General features: G+C 38.6%; 1 protein-coding gene across 1 annotated transcript; it reads left to right on the top strand.

Annotated features, from left to right (window-relative positions):
- Window positions 1-4,163: 4,163 nt before the first annotated feature.
- Window positions 4,164-19,033, top strand: LOC143664763 (olfactory receptor 2M3-like). Its single transcript, XM_077138158.1, is given in 2 exon segments — window positions 4,164-5,079; window positions 18,885-19,033. Coding segments are annotated over 2 exon segments (1,065 nt in total).
- Window positions 19,034-19,245: the final 212 nt, after the last annotated feature.

The following is a 19,245-nucleotide window of genomic DNA, read 5'->3' as shown; positions in this document are numbered from 1 at the left end:
CATATCTTTTCTCGGGGTTGGAATTTTTGAGCTATCACTACAATTCTTTTAATGCTTGCATTCAGAACATAATGTGCAATCTATGATAGCAGTGGGTAAAACAATTTTATTAATGGTTACTTTCTTACACAGAACAGAGTTCTTAAGAAAATCAGGAGGAAAAAACTTTTAAACATTCCATTTTAAAATGAATAACAGTAAATTGTAACGTTTCCCAAGGACTTATTAGGAAAGACATCATGTATGCCCACCTTAAAGGGTATAAACAGTAACAAATATATCCATAAACTGCACAAGTCACATAGATTCTAAAATATTGTGCTCTTTACATGTGATAAAGTATATATTTTGAGAGAATTCATAAGTGTCCAAAGAGAGTGAATGATTCTGAAAATAAATTTTCCATGCCACAAAGTCTTCCAGAATTAGAGAAGGTCTAATTAGGTGAGGGTTCCAAGAAGACATACACAACATAAGCTTTGTGTCAAGAGCAGAAGCTCTTGAGTTCACAATTGCTGGCCCCCGGAAAGGCCTGATCTTACATTAAGATTATAAAACCACTGGGTGATTGTAAAGATTAAGTGGTTGAACTCCTTGCCAAAGTAATGAGGACAATATCTTGCTCAACTCAATCTATTCATCAGGTATTTAGAGAGAAGGTAGTGCCCATTGTAGTGGGCACTAAAGACACAGTGATGAGTGCCACATGCCTGGGGAAGCTGCTCATTTTGTACTAGCACATTATTGAATCCTTTGTTCATTCTGAAGTATGCATGATAGAAGAACTTCCTCTCTCTCATTTACTGGAATTGGGAGGTTACTCAATTGCAACCTTAGATGTATTTTGGGGCAGCTCTTCACCTGAGTTAATGTAATCCCTTTCCTCATTTGGTATTAGAGTTTGCTGTTTCATCTTTCTTTTGTCCTTTGTGTAATCAATCCACTTCATCCTCTGAAAATAGATTGTTCTTGAGTCAATAGAAACTAAACTCCATTTTGATGGATTATACTGATTATATATCTATTACTCAGTTGACTCAATGCTTCAATGGTCAGGAAATATAGTAATTGATGGAAATATTTTCTGTAAAGCCACTTTTAGATTTTATTGAAGAAGAGCAAAGTGGTTGATATAAACAAACCATATAATAAATAATATTTACACTTTTAGAAAAGGCATTAATAAATATTTATGATTATTCAAGCATGAAATGAAAAAAAAATAATAGAAATCCTGACAAAAATTAAGGACATGATTTTTCTTAATCCTTAATTCTTTAAACCTAAAATTATTCATGCCCACATGTATAACTGGCACAATACTGCTGTGTCAGTTTTAGATGTTTTCCTTTCATGAAAACAAACCATGAAGACGAAAAACTCCTGCTACATCAACTTCCTTCTGTAGTAAATCTTTCACACACTATTCAAACCAAATATTGACTTCTAGGCACCAGTCGTGGCAGCCTAGACGAGACAGTGGGCAGAAGCAAATGCTGTACATGCAGAGTTACAGCAGAATTATTAGGACAAGCAGGAGCTGAGAAGAAGGAAGATAATGCTATCCTCAAATGAAGATGTAGAAAGAGCAGATAATTGTTCTCTAGAAACTACTCTGGAGAAGTTTCAAACTGATTAAAAGGAAGACAAAACTCAAAATAATTGAAGGCCAGTTATGGAAATCTCAAAGGACACTTCCCGGAGGACAATAAGGTCACTGATTGCACCTGGCCAGGAGTCTTCATTTACCTCTTCAACTGAACAGTCAAGCTTACGACTATTTGTAAACTCCCACGTTATGGAATCAGAGGAGCAAGAAAGCAGGTAATATGAGAATGAAATAGTCTTTCAGAGAAGAAGGATACAGGGGATCAAAATATGACCATACCGTAAGAGGTAATAGTGAAGATACAGAGAGATATATCAGTGATTCCCCTGTGATATATAAGTTTGTGTCTAAGGTTTTTGCTCATTAGTTCAATGAAGTTGATGAAGCAGTGAAATAGAAGAGCTGTGTTTAGATGTTTGTTGGTCTTAATGAAATAAGACAGGACTGCACCTTTAGCTTTATCATCCAGCATGCTCTCAGATCCCTGTATGATCTTTCACAGCACAAGTTCTCTTTGTTCACCGCCTGGTTTAGTAAAGAATCACTCACTCCCCATCCTTGATCGATTAAAATCAAAGCAGTAAGATCAGTCTTCCAGTCCTGAACACCTGTATTAACTTTTATACATCCAATATATCTCAGAATCAGAGGCAGCCTGGTGTACTGGAAACATATGGGCTCACTGGTCATGCAGCTTGCATATCACCTGCTGGGTGATAGGGCCTGAGGGCTTTTCCTTATATGACTTTTCACTTTGATCCTGTGAGTCCATCAGCACAAAAGATGTTGTACGAATATAGATGCACAGTTAGAGCCAAGAGCTGGATATGTGGGAAAAATAGAGAGATAGATTTATCAATGGTGTGACAGCCTTGTGGCAAAATTATTTCTATTTTTATTTTCTTCATTTCTGCCACTAAACCCTACATTGTCATAAAAGCACTATATCTTACTAAGCTTCACATCTTTCATATCAACCAGCATAGAGCCATGAATGTAGCAGGTACTCAGTATTTCTTAAGTAAAAATGGAAAGAATAAAAATAGGAGAGACCTGAGACTGAGCTGTTGAACTCTGGTATTTTAAAAGATTTGCTGGTACTGCAGTGTCTCTAGGATGATAGAATAGTATGAGATTTGGTTTATGTAAGTTTTTAAAAGCACAAAAATCATGCAATCTAGTATATATTTTTCAACCTGAAAGAATTGCCGTTATCCAGAAGAGGATAAAAGTCTTTAATACTTAGATGTGAGATGATGTGCCATTCCTAATGGAAGGACTTATGATGTTTGAAAATGCCTGGAGTTTTCCTTCTAGGAACAACCAGCAAGTAAGTATAAGCTCAGTTTCAGACTTCAGAGTAAACCTCACAATTCTCATAATCTTCTTTGTACAGGTAGGGAAGACAGGCCTAGCTATTGTTACCAACTTTTCTGATGAACATTAGATGTGGGGTGGTCAATGATTGCAGTTCTCATAACACCTCTTGACAGTGTTCTTGACATGATATACTCCAGCAATCATCACAGGTCAATCCGTTGCCTGAAGCTGCCCTGCTGAACATTCCTACCAAGAAGCAGAGAACTAGCCTCTTCCAATAAGATCACATCAGCTGCTTCTAATAGCGTTACCTCCCTGGCTAGTCTCCTAGATACTGATGAAGACAAAACAATAGTTATGTTTCCTAATGTTGTCCAGCACAGAGTGGAATCAATTAGATTGTTGTAAAATTAGAATGTTGAGTAATTATACTGAATATCTCCACTGTGCTCCATCACAGAACTACTGGAGTTAGTCACATTGAAATTCAAAATCATCTCAAGCAACCTGAAACCTATGACTACCTGCCGGGGGTTAGCCTGATGCACTCGCTTGCAGTGAAAGAAATACCCATATACAAGAGGATATGGGTGAACAGGGGACTGCTTTCTTGGTAAAACAGCCCCAGTGCTTAAGAGAGCAGACTTTTATTCACACAGGCAGTGCCTGACCTTCTCATGAAAAACAGCCTGAGTCAAAACAATGATCTATGTCTACATTTTAGGGGCACAGAGTCAGGGAGCTCATCTGTTTCAGTTTTGGGGAACATTCCCCAAATGTTATGGAGAACATTTTGCTCAAAGTTTATTGAAAGCACCCTATTGCCTTGAGACTAGTCATGCACACAACAATCTTTGCTGCCACGTCACGTACACTGCCTTCAGTAATTCTTGTCCTTGGCTTGGCATGATTCTGATCTTTCAGAAAGCAGACCCCTTATCACAACATTCTCCACCATCTGTCAAACATTCCTGCGACTACCAAAAATCATAAAGGATCAACACTTGAGAACATGTACAGTGAATACATGGAGAAAGTCACTTGTGATTAGGATCATTCATTAATATATGTTCTATTAGCACTTATCGCTAGGCTTATTAATAAATGCAGATGCTAATTTTTAGTCTGTTTCTCTTCAAAGATGGGTCAAATTTAGAACAAAATTGCAGATATTAATTTTATCAGAAGATCAGTATATATTTTTTCTCTTTCATTCATTAAGCTGTATAGAAACATGGGGTGAGAAAATGACACCTTCATGGTAGGTTTTACCCTCCTTGGACTCTTCCCAGGATCAAGGCACGTTGGCTGCCTCATCTGCACCATTCTCCTGGTCTACATTGTCACCATCACAGGAAACACCATCCTGCTCCTCCTCATCTCTCTGGATCTGCGGTTCCACAGCCCCATGTACTTCCTGCTCAGCCAGCTGTCCCTCATGGACATATTCTTCATCTCCACAACTGTCCCCAAGATGCTGAACAACTTTTTCTCAGGAACATCTGCTATTTCCTATATTGGCTGTGTGACTCAGGTCTATTTCCATTCAGCTCTTGTAGGCAGTGAATGTATCTTGCTCACTCTGATGGCCTATGACCGATATGTGGCTATTTGCAATCCTTTGAGATACGTGGTCATTATGAACCCTCAAACATGCCTGCAGATGGCCATTGTGTCCTGGTTAGGGAGTGCATTTAATGCCTTAGTACAAACAATATACACTACGCATTTTCCAATATGTGGCTCAAGAGAAGTTCACCATTTCTTCTGTGAGCTACAGGCAATCCTCGAGCTGTCATGTGAGGACACTTCAACTTATGAGAAAGTAGTGTTCGTGATTGGAACTGTGTTTCTCCTCACTCCTTTTGGCCTCATCTTGGCCTCCTACATTTTTATCTTCCTCAGTGTTCTCCAACTGAATTCTTCCAAGGCAAGGAATAAAGCTCTTGCCACATGCTCTTCCCATCTGATGGTGGTGTCTCTTTACTTTGGTCCAACCATGTTCATCTACACGATTCCTAGTGCCCTGCACACCTCAGAGCAAGATGAGGGTGTCTCTGTCTTCTATACCATCCTCACTCCCATGCTGAACCCACTCATATACAGTCTAAGGAACAAGGAGGTGGGAGAGGCTCTAAAGAATATTCTGGGTAAAGCCCAATTGCTAATTAACAGGGTAATATTAAAAGTTTCTTAATAATCTGGTTGCAATTTTCAGCCAACAAATTCATTTCTTCTTGTGGACCATGATGTATGTTTTGTTAATAATTTTTACACTATAAAAATCACCCAAACTTTTGTAATTATCTAAATGAATAGATACATAATTTGGCCTATGCTCAATAAGTATAGGCATCACTTTGTTAGTTTTTATTGTGTCAGTTATTAACATTTTGATTTACAGCCAATCATCTAAAATAAAAATAATCATTTACATGATTTGCCTGATTTATTTAGCATCAAGTACACAGGTAGTTAGAAAAACAAAGTAAGTTTCTGATTTGTTTCTACATCTGTTTTTTCTATCTGTATATGACACTGATCACAGTTACTTTAACTCCACCTAACTTTTTTTTAAAAAATATTTCATATTTTTTTCAAGTACCTAGGCAATGGATCTGGAAGGAATATTCATTAAATAATTAGAGATGCTTTTATTTCACAATTGCACTCTTCATTTTTTCTTTATTTCAGGAGAAGTGGCATATTAGTACAGCACCTTAAAGCAAAACAGCTGTCATTCTAAATCTTTAGTATCATTTATTATGAAATATTAATTTTATTTAAGATACCAGAGATTTAATTATATGTCTAAGGTTAACAAGCCATTCCATGGTTTGAATTTGAATTCTGATTCCTTTTCCTGTGTTGTCACAGATGATATTTCTGTTAGAAATCCTGAACGTTATTTAATACACCTTACTTATCTTTTTGTTATCTTTTTATTCAGATCCAAGTTCTAGTATAACAGATTTCTTTATGCTGTGCTCAGCCAAATTCTCTGTTTAAATCATTTTGACATCAATGTTGGTTACATGAATTATAGTGGAAAGAAATATTGGTGTTCCTTTTTGGTTAAAAATTTGTTATGTTTGCTAAAATTTGTAGATAACTATTTCTCATTTAAACATTCATGTTAGACTATATTTTGTCCATGGCAAATTTCAGGTCAAAACAAAATTTGATATGCTTCTTATCAAATTCCCTTAATAGACTGGATACAAACTCTGAATTCAAATATTGAATCATTTAATAATTATTTTAATAACTTCTAATCAAGTTGTGTTCATTAAATTACTTCTCAATTTGATAAAATATATCAAAGCAGAACTTGACTGAAGCACAGGAATGTAGATAGTGGAATTGGGGATTAATCTCACACAGTAGGGACAAAGATTTCGGGAGAGTAAAACAGAGGAAGAATGATAAGCAATACAAGGATGTGTTTTCCAGGTTGCTGCAGAGGGTAGCATAGTTTATTCCCACTGGGGAATGTCTAAAGAGCAAGCACAATGCTTCTAAGATTTTCCTCATTAAGTCTTAAGAAGTATTTCTACAGAGCAGTCCATCTCATTCTTATTGAGGTTTTATTCACTACTGAATACTTTCATTAATTGCAATTTTTGAGGTATTCACATTTCATATAAGCCATCCAAAGTATACAAGGTACCATAGTGATATCACCTAGCTTTGCAATCATATTCAAACTCAATAATAGACCATTTTCATTGCTGCAAAAGGAAGCAACAGATAGAAATAACAAAAAAGAAAACTCAAAACGCTCCACACTCCTGAGCCACCTATTTTTTACCCTTAGTATTGGTGAGGTATACTTGTTACTGTTGATGAAAGAATATTAAGATAGAGCTGTCAACTATAGTCTGTAGCTTGCAATAGTACTTTTTTCCATACAGCACTCTATTAACTCTTTGTACAAGTGTTGTGCATTTGTACTAGCTCATGAAATAACTTATTTATATTTATAGGTTAATCTTTAACAATATCCACCTCACGAGTCACTGTGTTATCCAATCCCATACTTTAACTTCTAGCTTTCTTTCTGCTGACATACATAATACTAAATAACTTCTTTCAAACAAATTGACCTACAGTTTAGCACTATTACTTATATTCCCAATGCTGAGCTAAACTCACCTCCATGAGTTTCCAAACATTTAAGTTGAACCTTGTGAAATATTATTTCTGTACATAGTAGGCAGCCATTTGCCAATCTCTAGCTTTAGTCTGTCTCTTGGTAGAATATATTCAATAATTGATAACTATGAGTTTACATATCCTACTTACTTCATACTCTTGAAGTCATATAATGTTTTCTCTTTTGGGTCTGACTTATTTCACTCAGCATTATGTCCTCAGGGTTCATTCATTTTGTCACATGCCTTAGGACTCAATTTCTTTTTACTGCTGAGTAATATTCCACGAACTGTATACACCACATTTTGTTTTCACATTCATCTGCTGATAGATACTTGGATTCAGTCCATACGTTGGCAATTGTGAATAATGCCACTATGAATATCAGTGTGAAATGTCTGTTCATGTACTTACTTTCAGAGCTTCTGGTTTTATACTGAGCATCAGAATTGCCAAGTCATAGGGCAACTCAATATTTAGTTTTCTGAGGAACTTTCAATAAGTGGCTGTGCCATTCCTTCCCATCAGCAGTGAATAAGTGTTCCTATTTCTTCACATCCTCTCCAAAGCTTTTAGTTTTCTGTTTGCTTAATAGTAGCTATTTTATAGGTGTCAGATGAGATCTCATTGTGATTTTATTTGTATTTCCCCAATAGCTAATGAAGATGATCATATTTTCATGTGCTTTTTAGCTACTTGAATTCCAATGTGGAGAAATGACTCTTCATGTACTCTGCCCATTTTCTAATTCTGTTGTTTGTCTTTTTATTGGTGAGTTGCAGGATTTCTTTACATATACTGGATATCAAACTGTTTTCATGTATGTGGTTACCAAATATTTCCTCCCGTTGACTTGGCTGCCTTTTTACCATTTGAACAAAGTACTTTAATACACAGAGTATTCAATTCTGGGGAGTTCCCTATTATCTATTTTTTTCTTTTATTTCTTGTGTTTTGAGGGTAAGGTCTAAGAAGCTACCTCCAATCACTAGGTCTTGAAAACATCCCTTATATTTTCTTATAGGGCTTTGATGATACTGGCTCTTATTGTCTGTTATGTTTAGGTCTTTGATATACTTTGAGTTAATTTTAGTACAGTTGTGAGTTACAAGTCCTCTTTAATTCCTTTGGATGTGGATACCCAGTTCTCTCAACACCATTTATTGAGGAGACCATTGTGTCCAAGTCAGTGGATTTAAGGGCTTTGTATAAAATCATTTGACTATACATTTGCACACCAATGTTTATAGCAGCATTATTTACAATTGTAAAGAGATGGAAACAGCCAAAATGTACATCAACAGATGAGTAGCTAAACAAACTGTGGTATATACATATGATATAATATTATGCAGCTTTAAGACAGAATAAACTTATGAAGCATGTAATAACATGGATGGACCTAGAGAACATTATGCTGAGTGAGTCTAGACAAAAACCAAAGAACAAATACTGTATGTTCCCACTGATGTGAACCGACATTCGGGAATAAACTTGGAATATGTCATTGGTAACAGAGTCCAGCAGGAGTTAGAAACAGGGTAAGATAATGGGTAATTGGAGCTGAAGGGATACAGACTGTGCAACAGGACTAGATACAAAAACTCAAAAATGGACAGCACAATACTACCTAATTGTAATGTAATTATGTTAAAACACTGAATGAAGCTGCATCTGAGCTATAGGTTTTTTTGTTTTGTTTTGCTTTTTTACTATTATTATTACTTTTATTTCTTTTCTCTATATTAACATTCTATATCTTTTTTTGTTGTGTTGCTAGTTCCTCTAAACCGATGCAAATGTACTAAGAAACGATGATCATGCATCTATGTGATGATGTTAAGAATTACTGATTGCATATGTAGAATGGTATGATTTCTAAATGTTGGGTTAATTTCTTTTTTTTCCGTTAATTAATAAAAAAAATTTTTCTTAAATCTATTTATCCATTTATTCTTTCAAATTCTTCTTCATGCTCTTCTAATATCTTCTTGATATCCTTTATCTATTATCCATCTGATTGAACTTATTTAGGAGATACATTTGAAAATCTTTCATGAGTCATTCCAAGTTCTGTGTCTCCTCTGATTTTGAAATTTAAACTTCTGGCTTGGCTATATCTTCTTCTTTCTTGATATAACTTGTGATTTTTTTTGCTGTTTCTTGGCATCTAATTATCTTGATAAGATTATTTTGAAATGTGGATTCCCTTGCGTGTTAAAGATTTTGTTGTTACTTAGGTGTGCATTGAAATTTTCCTTTGGCACTTTGTTGGGCAGTATTTCCCAGCCAAAACTGGCCAAGTTCACATGCGGGTGTTAAATCCCTTTAGGAAGGCTGTTAGAGGCTCAGCAGGTAAGCAGCTTGTCACATGGCACTTTCCCAGTATTACCAGCAGATGGCATTCCTGGGCCACCCATTACTAGGAATTCTCCCTCTCCCTGACTGCAGCAGCTTGCTGGGCAAGTTTCAGAGGAGAAACTCTCCAACTACTAGCTCAGGACTAATCTGCTTGTCCTTCTTTTCCCAATGGGAGGGTTTCCCTGTCTCTCCACGACCAAATGTGCTGGAAGCTTTTGGCTCTGGGGTGGAGCCTGGACACCGTGCACTGCAGCAAAGACTCTGTTTGTTGGTGTAATGGAGCTGGTGGCTCCCAGATTCATGCACGGGAAGATTTTGGGCTGCAGACTGAATGGTTCAACTTCATCAGCTAGCAGCTGCCTCAGGAGTGTGCTGTGTTTCACACAAAACACAGAGGTGCGCGGATGCCAGCAAACACTTGACAGGTGTACATCTTTGGGCCTCAGGGGTGTGGTCGGGCCTTCTGGCATCACAATGCAAAGCCCTCCCTCGCCTCTGCCTCTCTGCTTTTGTATGCAGCCAATCCCCCTTTCTCCCTGTGCAGACGGGATCATGTCTGTGGGACTCAGAGAGATTTCTTTGCTGGCCATTACATCAAAATGCTCTGTGTCTCTCTCTTTTGCAAAGGGGAGGGCTGCCCAGTCTCCCCCAAACCTGGGTACCAGCAGCAGGCAGCCTCAGTGAAGGGTGGGGGCACAGGGTGCACAAGCAGACTCTCTATATGTGGATCTAATGAAGCTTCTGGGCCGAGGGATCCCACATGGAAGGACTCCAGGTACAGAGCTGAGAGTGCTGACTTCCCCAGCTGGTAGTGGAAGTAGGAATCTCCACTTCTCAGCTGCCTGGTCTGGTCCCTGCACAGACACAGTCCTCACGGGTTGTTGCCATTGTGTCTCACCCCGATTTCTCAGTTGAAGAATCTCTGCTTTTTCATCCAGCTCTTCCTTATTTATTGCAATCGTCCTTCCCTGATCACTCAGGCCCCAGATCTGCTGCTTTGGACAGTTTCTGCCTGTTCTCTACTCATTTTATAGCTTATGAGTAATGTTGCCATGTTAAAAGTGAATATGACTGAAAGGAGGTGTGTGGTGCCATGATCCCACTAATCAAATCTACAATTATAAATAAGTTCTCACAGGAAATATTTCAAAGGTTTGGTAGTAGAGAGATAAAGGGGGAAACTAAAAATGCATGCTAAACAGGAAGACATCAACAGTACCCCAGTACTAACAGGGGTAACTAACTGGGGGGGGGGGGAGGGGGAGTGGAGAAGGGATAAGGGGTAGTTTTGATCTGATATTTGGTGATGCTCTGATTGTCAGTGTTTTGTCTCTGTGGACAGTTGAAAATTGTCTAAAATTGAGAGTTTCACTGAATGTATAAACAAATGAGGACTCTGAAAGCCACAGTTTACTTATTTTAGGCATCATCCATGATGCCCAATAGATGGAGGGAGCTGAAGGGTACAATGACTGAGAAGCAACATGGTAAACTGTGAGACATTCATATGATGGGCTATGGTGCAGCTACAAAAAAGGATGTCAAGAAACAAAACAAACTGGGAACCTTGGGGACAATGTATTGTGCAAAATAAGCCAGAAACTAAAGAAGAAATATGCTAAGGCTTCTTTCAGAAAGCACTTATCAGAAAACTGCAGCGAAGATTGCGAGCCTTTACCAAAGCCACACTTACACAGAAGTTGTAAGTATATTTCTAGATTCTGAAACACTGAGATAAACGCACATCAGTTGGCATTTCCCTGGAACTTTGAGTAATTCTGTGACACCTAACACCCAGAAATGGAGGGCTGCAGCCCTGAAAATTCGCATAGCTATACGCACAATAGGTAAAGTAACTGAAAAAGAGAACAGGCCTCAATTAAAGATAAAAATGGAGCCAATCTGGCTGGAACTAAAATAAATAAGAATACAGAGTAAAAGATAATAATGTATGTACTCTAGACCTTTATTGAATTTATGAAACCAGAGGTAGAAAGGTTTATTTTGTCTAGAACCTCAACTTTCTGTAACAGATACTGCAAATCAGTCTGTTTGGATGGCTCATTTAAACAACCCAAACTCCTGGAGTCCAGAAAGGAACCAAGGCCTTGCAAATCTGTATAGCTTAATGTAATATCAGGATACATCTCAGAGTATTCTGGGCTGATAATTAAAAAGAATTGGCAGAGTCTTTGGAGGGTCAGAAGGAAAAAAATGGAACTATTTAAATTTCTCATCTGAGAAACTCTGCTGTGATGGTTTGAAACTGTTGTGTACCACAGACAACCCATGTTCTTTAATCCTAATTTACTGTAACTGAGTAGGATTTTTTTTTATGTGTGTCCATGGATACGTGACCTAATGATTTGTGGGTGGGACCTTTTGATTAGGAGGTTTCCATGGAGACTTGTCTCCACCAATTCAAAGTGGAATTCTCTGCTGGAGCCCTTTAAAAGGGAACCATTTAGGAAAAAGCTTCAGTACCAACAGAGCTCGCACATCCAGAGATCTTTGGAGATATAGAAGGAAAATGTTTCCAAGGAAGCCTTATGAAATGAGGAGAAAAAGCTAGCAGATGTCCCCACGTGCCCTCTGAGCTGAGGGAAGTTTCCAAGAAGCCAGAGACCTGGCAGACACCAGCCAGGTGATTTCCCACCTGGCACAGGTGTTCTGGATGGTATCAGTGTTTCTGGAGTGAAGGTTCTCTCTTGGTTCCATAATTTGGGCAATTCAATGGCCTTAGAACTGCATATTTGCACCTTAATAAATTCCTTTTTTGAAAGCCATTCCATTTCTGGTATATTGCATTGTGGCAGCTTTAGCAAACTAAAGCACCTGGGTACCCCTCAGCTATTGAGGCCTTCCAAAAAAATAGACCAAGCCCTTGATTTTGGAATTTGCCCTTATGAAACTTGTTTCTGTAGTTAAAAAGCTAAGATTACCTATAATGAGGCCCAAGAGTTACTTCTAGGAAATCACTTTTGTTTCTCTGATGTGGCCTCTCTCTCACTAAGCTCAACTCTGCAAGGAAAATCATTACCTTCCCTATATGTGGGACATGACATGCAGGGTTAAAGTCTCCCTAGCAACATGGAACATGACTCCAGGGATGAGTCTGGCCCTGGCACCATAGGATTGACTTCACTTTCCTGAAGAAAGAGGGAGAAGGAAGTGTAATAAAATAAGGCATTCATGGCTAAGAGGGCTCAAATAGAGTCAAGAGGCTTTTCTGGAGGATATTCTTATGCATGTTTCACTTATATAGTGCTAATTGCTACTGTTTTCCAAACCCAAACCAATATCATTCCTGCTAACTCTTAACAACACCTTTGGCTTGAACTAAGACTTTTAAAAAGTCCCATGCAGTAAGTTTGCTTTCCTGGGACCTATCATTTCCAGAGGGCTCCTAGGGCGGATGAATCCTGAAATCCAGAGGGATCAGGTCTCCAAGATTATCAACTAATTACATTCCCCTGTCCTTTAGTATCAACAACTCTCCTCAGCATGAACATTTCAGAGCAAGCATTGCCTGAATTTCCCTATAAATTGGGAGAAAGATCAAAGGAGAAGGAGGAGTTATAGCAGGTAAAATAGAATTGAAGAAACGATTATGACTTCTGAATCACTATATTGATATTTCTTCCAGCTTCTAGTGTTTTGGAGCAGGTAGAAGAAACAATCTGAAATATAGAATGTAACCCCTAAAAAACTCTGAAATCTGGGTGGTGCAATGGTGACTCAGTGGCAGAATTCTCACCTCCCATGCCAAAGATCTGGGTTCAATGCCTGGGGCCTGCCCATGCTAAAAATAGAAGAAAAAAAAACTCTGAAATCTGTTCTGTAATTAGTTTTGAAGTATCTTGAGAATTATTGCTTTTTCTTTTTTTTATTTGAATATAGATTATATTCCACAAGAAAAACTTAAAAAAATACATACAAGATTAAATCAATTCCTGAGGGAATCAGAGAGCAGTGAAAATAAGGGGCAGTGCATCTGATGGGAATTGTGTTCAACTGCTGGGTCATGTTCAACTGCTGTTAAGAAAGACTGGGAAATAAGTGTTGTAAATACCACAGGGAAACCTATTGTTTCTCATAAATAAATGAAATTTGGAGGGAAAAAGTCCAGGGCTGATATGATAGCTCCACAAAATCATCAAGGATATAGGCTCCTTCTAGCTTCTAGCTTCAGATCCTTAGAGTGTGGCTTTCATTCTCAAGACTTCCTTATGGTTCAATATGGCTACAGGAGCTCCAGCCATTACAGCCATGTTTCAGGCAGCAGAAAGAAGGATGCTACCATTACAACTTTCTTCAAGGCATCACTTTGGAAGTCCTAGCCCAAAACTTCTCATTATATATAATTGTCCTGAATATAGCCCTAATTGCAGAGGTGGCTGAGAAATCATCTTTTTAGTTGTGTACATTGTCACCCCAGATAACATCAGGGCTCAGTTATTAGGAAAGAAATGAGAGTGTATAATGCATTGGTCACTAGTTATCTCAAAGGAAATAAAATAAAGTGAGGCAATCAACTAGTTCACAAAACTGCCTACTTAAGTACCATTATGGTGCCTGAAAGTGGACTGCCAACTTGTCTCTGAGTCCCCTGGTAACAACAGCACAAAGGAAATCCATGATTGAATGCAAAGTGTATTATCTAAACAAGAGAAGCAAAGCCACTGTTTACCAAAAAAAAAAAAAAAAAACCAAACTAATCTTTTCTTGATAGAGAGGTTAAAAAGAAAATTTACTTACAGATTTTCATAAGGAACACTTAAACACAGTTTAAGGACCTCAACAATATCCCTGCAACAATGAAATGACATGATTCTGTGATTTACATTAAAAATTCAGGGTGAGGGATACGGGTACACTAAAACCACATGGGCTTTGAATTGATCATTATAGGACTTGGTAATGGAGACATGACAGTTTGTTATCTATTCCCTTTCCTTTGGTGTATGTTTGTTCTTTTTCTAATGGAAAAGTTTATTAAACTCTGCAGTAAATCTTTTCCTACAAAAAAAAGTCATGTCCCTTGAACTACCTTCTCATGCATAAATGGTTGAATTCTTGTTGTGATTTTTTGGATAATCAAAGAAACATATACACACCTGAAAATACTACTTAAGAACCTGCTTGCAGATGACATGAAAATCGAACAGCATCTAATAGGACTTAGAGAAAGTGGATGAATGTCACTGTTACAGGCTGCAGGGTAAGCTGCACAAGTATTGAAAATCAGAATCCAGCAAATCTAGTGGAACCAAGAGTCCATGAGTACATGATGATGAGGATGTTGGTGATGATGATGATGCAGGATAGAGCCATTGCTAGAATCACAATGGAAACACCAGGGTTTTAGAAAAAAACACTGACATCGATGGTTGAGAAATCTTTGTCCTTAGAAAATTGGTACAATTAGATCCTCAACCTTGGGAAATTCAGTGAATATGTGCAAGTGCTGCTGTTCTTGAGGTGGATTATGATGCTCTCAAGTCAAATTGTACAGCCAGTGCAATAGCAAGGAATGATAATAAGGCTGTGCTCCATCTTGAATGGGACTCGAGGATGTCCAGAAATACATGACCGAGACACCCATGTCACTTGACTCTGCATGTATCACTTGGTGTTCTAGTCTGCCAAAGCTGCCTGAATGAAACACACAGAGATGGATTGGCTTTTAATAAAAGGGGATTTATTTTTGTTAAAAATGTGTAGTTCTTCAGAGGAAAGGCAGCTAACTTCCATCTGAGGTTCTCTCTTATATGAGAAGGCACAGGGCAATCTTTGCTGGCCTTGTCTCCAGGATATTCTGCTCCTTTCTGGGGGTGATTCCTTCCTGCATCTCCAAAGACCTAGCCTGAGCTGTAAGTGCTGAGATGAGGGATACTGAGCTGCATGTGCTGTGCTGCATTCAACTCTTTCTTTTAAACTTCCCATGAATTAAATTCAACATCACTCAATGTGGAATGCACTCCTGGTAGAGACTGCAGATGTAATTATCTATTGATGAGTTTCACAAGATAATTATTCAAGTCCACAGCTATAGAATTAGGCACCACCACCTGGCCAAGGTGACTACACTTGGCTTCCTCCATAGCCTCAAAATTTGATTTATGAGCAATTGACCAAAAGAAACAACTTAGACTTGGTTAAAGAATAAGTTATCTTGAGTTACTGGAGTTAGCCACAAAGTGGACTTCTGCTGTATATTTCTCACCAACATTGCCTTGAGAGGCAGTCATGAGTTCAAGCACATGCATTTCCAAATGACTCAGGTCTTGAAACCCAATTTGTGTCCAGTCTAATTATAGAAGTAGCTTGTCGATGACAAGTTTTCTTTTATGATTAGAGGAACTGGCATGGAATTTTACCTTTGCCAAAGGGATAGAACAAAACGTAAAAAAATTAAAAGGAAATTTCTCAACCTCAATTGTATGTAACCATACCCATATATTTAAAAACTAAATTGAAATGTAAATAATTACTTTTTCTAAAATTCAATGTCAATAATGGATCCAGTGCTACGAAAATAAGGTAGAAGTTGGCAGAAGGCAGCATTTTGGTATTTTTTCTACAAAGAAGTTTAATGCAGGTGTCCCACTTTGTACAAATGTGGGATATAAGACCTTGGATATGAACACAAATGTCATCTGGAAGTGTATTTTTTCCATATAGAAATGTTGCCTGTGGAGGGATAAAATTATCCTCTGAATTAACAAGCAAGAAGTTTGAGTTCAGAGCTACATACAATTGTCATTTATGTCTTTTTACTTAGAACACAAAATTCAACTTCAAATTTCTTTTGGAAAAGTATGGGATATTTTGGTATTTTTTATTTTAAAAAGGATGGACCTGTGGCTATGTAGTCCAGTCTTTCAGGAAGCAGTGCAACAATGTTTTGGATAAGCGTCATAAAAGGACCATAACTGTGAAGTGCTAGGAGTGCTTATATCCCTTGACTCTCAAGGTCACCAGAGAAAGTTTCATAATAAATTTGGAACCCAATACTCCCTTTCTCCCTTTCCATTACATAAAATGAGAAGCAACATAATAGTTAGATACACTACGATGCTGTTGCAGCTTATTTTTCTTGGCACGTGTGCATTTTGGCAATTACAGCTGTTTATTCCAACTATGAATTATGTTCAAGTATTGCCATCTTAGACATCTATTTTAGTTTGGCAAAAGAGTATTCACTTCTCACCTCTTTATTTGTGAGAGTGCCTATACATCTAACATATGTACCTAATAAATTCTCTATCTGGTCACTCTGTACCATGCTGTGCCCTTGAATTCATTCTCAGGGTGCAACCAATACCCTAGACCCAAATCTGGCACCATATTTTGGTAAGCCTGCCAGCAGACACTTCTCATCTCCAACCACATGGACTGGTAAGTCTTCACTATTGACCAGGAGGTATAGATAAATGCTTTGATTTTTCCTTCTTATATGGCTCACTGTTATCCCCTCCCATATTCTCATGCAAATCTGTGTCTCTAGGAATCTGGGAGCTGTGATCCAGATCAGACATAATCTCAGTCTACTCTGAGTCTTCTGGCTCCCTCCTCACTCTGACATATCAGGAGCCCATCTCTATGCCATGCAGAACCAATGAGATTCAGAGTGGTATGTGTTGCTGCCCTTGAGACATGGCTGGGATTCCCATGTCAAGCAGGAGTCCAGTGGAAGCCAAATCAAATCCCCATCTCTCTCTCTCCAAGACTTCATTAAATTTTCTCCTTTCCTTACCTCTGAGAACCATCTCTTGATCATCTTCACTATTGCCTCCAGCTTCTCACTCAGCTTCTTTGAATCTAGGAATCTTGGGACTCTAGTCCAAATGCCCTAGAACATGATCTTGGTTTGTCCTGAGTCCTCTGACTCCTTCCTTAGAGGTGGCAGTATCCCATCTCCACACCATGGAGAATCAAGGAGACTCGGTGTGGTGAGTGATGCTGCCCTTGGGACATGACTGAGGGCTTTCCCTGTTCTTGTGTCATGCAGGAGTCTGATGGAAGTAATATTAAATCCCCCATATCTTTCTCTCTCCCTCTCTCTCCTTGGCTGTCTAAGTCTCCATGACACTCTCTGTTTTCTTTCACTATGAGGACCTAGACCCTTGTCCTGCTAAATCTCTTCCTCTTTTCACCTCTTTGACAAGCTCTTCCCTCCATGAGAGTCTCCTTTCTCCCATGTTTGTATTTCAATGCCTTCTGGGATATTCCACCTTTTGTATCACAGGATCCTGGGCTAAGGATTCTTGAACCAAACAAGGTATTCTCTTTAAAATTCAATGAACTCACCTCAGGTCTATGCTCATGGGATTTGAGTATTTTCTAATGTAAGTGCCTACCCTTAAGGCCTTGATCTTTATTGAGACACATTGCAGCCAAATATAATGTTTCTTTTCTTCTAGAGCATGCTTGCTCTTCAGCCAGAAAACAAGATACTCTGAGACATCTCTCAGGGAGAACATCTCAAGGATGTCCGGTGAAACTTCATCAGGACAGCCAGCAACTTTACTAATATGTTCCAAAAAGATTGTGCCAGTGGCAAGGCAGGACTTCTCAACAGTGTTATCCTGGAATTCCTCCAGGAAAGGCTTGGGAAGCCTCCAGAAATGCAGGCCCAGACATCTATCAGGAAAGGTTTCCCAGTGACCTAACTCCCCATGTACCTAAGAAAGTGAACCCACAGAGGGGAAAATGTCAAGCCGTGATGCACATTGGGATGCCATGCTAATGAGGCTCTTCTATTTCCTTTTCCAGAGAAAATGGGAAATGCCAACAGTCAATATTAGCTAAATGATGGAGAAGCATAGCCCTCCAATGGGACTTTCCATCAAAATTTCATCCTTAAGTCTGTAAAATATAGGGAAAGTAGTCAGAAATCCCCTATGCCCACGTGTTTATGGCTCTCTATCTAGACAAGCACTTTAGAGAGACTTATCCCTGTGTTATGCCCAGGTCTCAGTTTAACTATGAGAAAGTACAAGAAGATTTCAACAACAAGAACCATATGGTCACCTGTCTGGTATCAGTCATTAAAAAAGTGCCATCAAACCAGTTACTATCGTAAGCTAAAAAAGATACACAGGAGAAAGAGAAAAACCTGACCCTTTTCCGGGGAGGCTGGTAGAAGCTCTTAAACGTGTACCAATGTCACCTTGGACTCCTGGGTGTATATGTCTCCCTAGTAAACATGACTTTCAAATATGATCCTGGCCCTTCCATCATAGGAATAGTTGGCCAAATAAGGGAAATAACATTTTTTCAGCTCAAATACTCAAGAAGTCATTCTAGGAGCTATTTCTATGCAAATTTCAGCCAGGTGTTGCAAACTGGTACAACATGCCAACTCTCATTCAACAGTGTTCCTAAAAACTGTAAATGATCCCCTAAGCTCCATGTTGCTTCTACTTCTGTTCAGGCCATTTACACAAAGTTTCGCCCAATTTGTTTCCTCTGGAGGAGAAGCCTTTCACAACAAACTTCTCCTCAGAAGAGGCTACACTCCTGCTTCCTGTGCTCAACCAGCCACCCTCAACAGCACAGACTGAGACTCCCATGCTCCCATAAGGAAGGTCTGTGGCCCACTGACCACATAAAGCAGCCACAGAAGATGGGCCATTGCCCAAACTCCCTGAAGATTAAAACAGCTAGAAACCTCTGAGGGGAAAATGAGGCAGGGCTAGAATTAGGGTGGCAGGCTGGATGAGGAAAACGGAAATTCCAAGAAGTGGTCCCACTTTAGGGAGAAAGATATCCTTGAGAAGAACAGTGATAAGCAG

Source organism: Tamandua tetradactyla, chromosome 20 (assembly GCF_023851605.1).
Source record: "Tamandua tetradactyla isolate mTamTet1 chromosome 20, mTamTet1.pri, whole genome shotgun sequence".
NCBI lineage: Eukaryota > Metazoa > Chordata > Mammalia > Pilosa > Myrmecophagidae > Tamandua > Tamandua tetradactyla.
The sequence above is the reverse complement of the archived record's forward strand: the minus strand, read 5'-3'. Positions and strand labels throughout refer to the sequence as shown.